The 4,986-nt window shown below is 46.5% G+C and overlaps 1 protein-coding gene across 1 annotated transcript; it reads right to left on the bottom strand.

The window, feature by feature from the left end:
* Positions 1-776: 776 nt before the first annotated feature.
* On the bottom strand, positions 777-3,753 carry LOC147728612 (uncharacterized). Its single transcript, XM_086963826.1, has 2 exons — positions 3,621-3,753; positions 777-1,759 (listed from the first exon to the last, which is right to left on the bottom strand). The coding sequence occupies exons 1-2, from the start codon at positions 3,751-3,753 to the stop codon at positions 777-779; spliced, it is 1,116 nt and encodes a 371-aa protein (XP_086819952.1).
* Between the last annotated feature and the right edge of the window lie 1,233 nt (positions 3,754-4,986).

The raw sequence follows: 4,986 nt of genomic DNA, 5'->3' as shown, positions 1-4,986 counted from the left end.
GGCAATACACCACACAATCCATGTGCAAATTAAGTCAACTTTATGTGGATCAGACACACAGCAGTGTGCAAAAGCACATACTGACATGTGACCATCACAAATACATGAATATCAATCAATGTGCCTGATGTGGCAGCAAACCTAGTGGATACAATACACTGACAGCACTGCATGCCAGGTAAGCAGTCTGGCAACAAAAGAACAAAACAAAATCACACATCTCTGATTGCCCCAGAATGTGGATACACAATACATGTCATCACACTACACACAACACACACGGCCAGTGCAACTGTAGCTCTTCAAACACACATACAGCAGTGACCACAACCACAGAGGAACAACACAGCAAAACACAGATGCATACAACTTGACTAGAGCAATTTGCTGTAGAAACACATGCACTACACATGTGCAACCATGCCTGCAAGCAAGTACCTTACAATGACACCCATATGCATGTTAAAGTGTCTGGAGTGGCATGAATAGCCTTGGTGGCATGTTGGCACGTGAAGGCATGCATAAGCTGCTGTGAGACATGGTGGGTGAGGGAGAATGTGAAGGGCTGACACTTCTTAGGCATGCGATATTTCAGAAATGTCTTAGGCTGACTGGGAAGTGGTGTGGGCACAACAGACACACCCTCTGACAAAGGTGTCACAGATGCAGGCGTCTGTCCCTGTGGGGATTTAACGGATTTGGTTTTAACCTTGATGTTGGCCTTACTTTTGCTCCCCATCCCCTGTAGTCCTGTTGACTCACCCCACATTGCTCTCCTAAATACGCTTCGCAGGGATGTTGGTGGGAGTGGAGGTTTGTGCTGAGGGTGTCTTAGGGAGCTGATGTTGCTTCACCTTCACTGGGACCTGCCCCTCAGCATGAATGGCATCTGACTTTGTGTCTTTAGCAGCAGTTTTCCGGATGGTAGGGTCCTGTGCTGGGTGAGATGTCTTGAAACGTGAGCTAGAGGTCTGTTTCTTTGCCTGATGCCCCAGAGTCTTCTCTGAAGGGCTTGTTTCTTTGTCTCCCTCTCTGCCTGTGTCCAGTTTAGGGGCTGGTGTTTGTGGTCTGCCACGCTTGGGGTGGTGCTGTTGTGGGCTGCGTCTCACCAACTTGGGGTCTGAGGGCTCTGTTGTGTCTACACTCTCCACAGGTGTTGCCACTGGCAGGGTGCTTGTTGAAGGTACAGGAGCCAGACTGTGAGGCTGGGACAGCTGAATGGCAGCAGTCACGGTTGAGGACAAACCCTGGAGAGTCATGTGTATCCCACCCACGTCCGAATGAATGCCCTCCATGAACGCCAGAAGTTGTCCCAACTTCTTGTCCTGATCCTGGTATGTATTTAGTAGAGCTGTCTGCCCCACACACAACTGCCGCAAGAGGTCTACCGCCTCAACACTGAGGGCAGCAGGGGGCACTGTGGCAGGGGCAGCAGTGCCTGGGGTGGATGTGACTCTACACTTGACAGCCCTGCGTGCACGGACTGCACTAGTGGTAGTAGGCGGGATGGTGGGCACGGGCCGATGTGTTGTGGATGTAGATTTTGCATTGTCACTCCCTGTGGCCACCATTGCTGTGAACTCCCCACTGGAGTCATCTGATGTAGATGTTGGGCTCTCTGGGCGCAATTCTTCATGGACAATCCTGTCCCCCTCCAAGACGCTGGACACCTCCGTGTCTGTGACCTCATGTGACTCATGCGTTCCAGATGCTTCAGCACTGGTGTCCATTTCATTCCCACCTGTGCACTCAGTAGATTCTGCAATGTACAGAGACATAGATTTAGTAAGGTGCAAAGACACAAAGAACATATGCATGCACAACACCAAAGTACATAATGACAACACCATGTTGCACAACACCCTGTGCAGTGTGCGTTTGGAACAACAATGCTAGGTACAGAGACAGATGCAAAAATGTATTGTTGACAGCAAGGTCCCATGTGACGTACACACAGGCAAACATCTGGGCCTGCTCCAGATGAACCCAACTTGGACATCCCTGTAGGCAAACCCACATGCCTGTATGTGATGGAGGCATACAACACAATCTTGAGCTTGATTTTTCAGACATTAATGCACTCTTTAATATCTACAGTGTGACGGCGAGAGAACCTGCCCCACACAGTCCCGGGTTAAGAGCAGTTCTCTTAAACTCGTGTAAGTAAGAACCCATACGTGGGTTTTTTGACATAATACATGGAAGAAGTGTTTTTGTGAGTTCTGTGGCACCATGTGTGTTTTATTAAACCACATATTTTAAGTGTGTGCGAAAACCTTGGTGGATGGTACACAAAGGGTTTTTAATGGCTGCGTGTAAGTGAGAAGATGATGTGAGACTCTTTGAAAAATGATTAGAGTGAGAAGAAAAGATATCCTGATGGCTAGATACACACTCATGGAGTACTTTATGTGTGTTTACTTCCTTAGGTATCTGTTTCCCCACAGAATTTCTGGTGAGGGTGACAAACAAGGTGGAACAGATTTGTCCATTTCGAAAAATTTAATTAAGGTAATATTCACCCAATTTGGGGGAGGATTGGAAAACGGAACAACACCCTGATGAAAACCTAAAGCCATCCAGTTGGAGGCACTCAAAGAGGCAGAAACATGTTGGGAAAAGCAGAGGGGATTAAGGGACCATAACTTCCCTATATATACCCCCACTATCTCATTTTAATCCAGCCAGAGTTTTTCCTATAGAATAAAGTAGAAACTGGGAAACCTCTAGTCTGTTTTACTTTCACTTTACTGCTAAGTTTGGTCCTGTCAGTGTTGGAAAGAAGTAATCCCGCCATATATGTTTTGTATGTTTTTCTTTCCATTTAATGTTGCAAGTGTCCTGTGTGTATTATCACCTTCACTTTTTTATTTTACTACCCTTACCACCTGTCTTCGAAAAAAAATCTTACGCTCCACCTAGAGTGTTGGTCTGCGCCTAGGTGTCTGATGCAGCCCAATGATGAAGCATGACACCGCAAGGTGTGTGAGGGCAGTTTTAAGACACTTGCGGACCTCCCTCTGGTGTTTCTAGTGAGTCTCGTGTGTCATTATTTATGTTACTTTGGGAACTCAATCTGTTACCACCTTAAATACAGATGAGGTCCAATATTGATGCAGTATAGGTTTCTCTGCTACGTGGCCTTGATATATGAATAAGGGAATTAGAGAAACTATTATCCCTTGTCTCTCTTTTGTGGGTACTGGCATACAACACAGCCTGTTGCCCCTGTCATATATGCAGTCACTGTAAGGAGACAACACTAATAATAGGCATTGCTTCTTACATTCTACCAGAGCTAATAATGCATCTCATTTGTGCAAGTAATCACAAAAACCTTTGCACGTTGTTGACACCCACAATGCACAACATGTCATTATCGCACATTTCATGATGCAACATCAAGTGCCATTGTACTTTAAACATGTGGATTCACATCCATGGAAGTAACATGACACCTGTACTCCACACATAGGCCACTGAGTAGTAATCTTGTCGGAATTGACACATCAACGTCAACAGAAGTAGCTTGCGGATGCCATTCATGCAGTCAGTCAGACAGTCAGTCAGTCAGTCAGTCAGTCAGTCACACACAAAGTCAGCCTTCTCAGAATACTCACCACATATTTCCTGCTGATGGTCCCTCAAACGTCCATACAGTTCTGGCTGTGTCACAGCCAAGATGCGGGACATAATTGGAGTCAGGGTCCTTCGCGCCAGCCTGCCTGTGCGAGGTGCCAGCCCCAACGTCATCTCTCCCCCGGTCTTGCTGAGACGGGAGATGTCGTCCCACCTCTTATAGCAGTGTGTGTGCCGTCTGTTGGATACACCGAGGGCCTGCACCTTCCGTGCAATGTCCTTCCATGCAGCCTTACGTTGGTCGACCTTCAACTGCAGGCATGGGAGACAAGAAAAGGAAGTATCAGGCACCCTGTGTGAATTCACAACGTGTGTAAGTACAGGAGAACGGAGATGTATGCGACACTAAAAATAAACATCCTCATCAGAGGACATACAGCATTAAACATTGTACATTTGCATGACATCACTAAATACATATGTACGTATGATGCAGGACAAAGGACATGGCCATCACCTACACAGGCACAATGGCAGCACTGAAAGCTATGTGTAGTAGGCATTAATCGGTGACACAGTCTGTGAGTGAGCAACACATGTAACACAGTGCAAGAGATGTGTTGCACCTGAATGACTGTGTCAACCACTCCCCCAAACCCCAATGCCCTTGGCATGGTGATGCCTCACTGCCTCGTGTGTGATGCTTTTCTTGACATATTCATAGTCATCATGCCCTTATCACAAAGTCAATACCTGTATTGTGCAATACTCAGTCCTATGATGTCTCTATGGTAAATAGGTGTGTGGAGTACCAAATTACAAAACTGGGTAACAGTCATGCATGGGACTGTTGAACATGTTGCACACCTAAACCTCATGCCCTACAGCATTTCACAAGACACATCATCCATTGGCCCAATACAGTATACATATGTACATCCTGTTCAGTAACAATTGGAAAACGAACAGTAATAAATGACAGAAGTATTCGAAAAAAACTCTCATGAGGGGTAAGTCTTGGAGTCTTTAATACAGTTCGTACACGAGAGACGACCGCCGGGAACAAACAGAGGAGGGATTGCCTTTATCGGTTTACCGCCGATGAGGAGACGCACCCGTTTCCTTCGTGGGCACATCGGATGAATCCCCTCCCGGCTTCCGCCTGATACTTAGACGTACACAGCGCCCAACCCGAGATCCATCACCGTCCAGTGAGGAGTTATCAAAAATAGACGCGATACTCACCACTCATATGGCCTCACTGGTTTGAAGCTTCAATTGTATTGACTATTTCTCAGTCATACTAAGTACATAGTGAACATAGATTACAAGACCCAGACCTACTCCAAACCTAACAATTGGAATTGGAGTCTAAGCCCTGAAGAGTCGTGTTGACTCAACCGTACA

The sequence above is a fragment of the Lissotriton vulgaris genome, chromosome 3_1, assembly GCF_964263255.1.
Source record: "Lissotriton vulgaris chromosome 3_1, aLisVul1.2, whole genome shotgun sequence".
In the NCBI taxonomy this organism is placed as follows: Eukaryota; Metazoa; Chordata; class Amphibia; order Caudata; family Salamandridae; genus Lissotriton; species Lissotriton vulgaris.
Note: the sequence above shows the minus strand (reverse complement) of the source record. Positions and strands in the feature narration are given on the sequence as shown.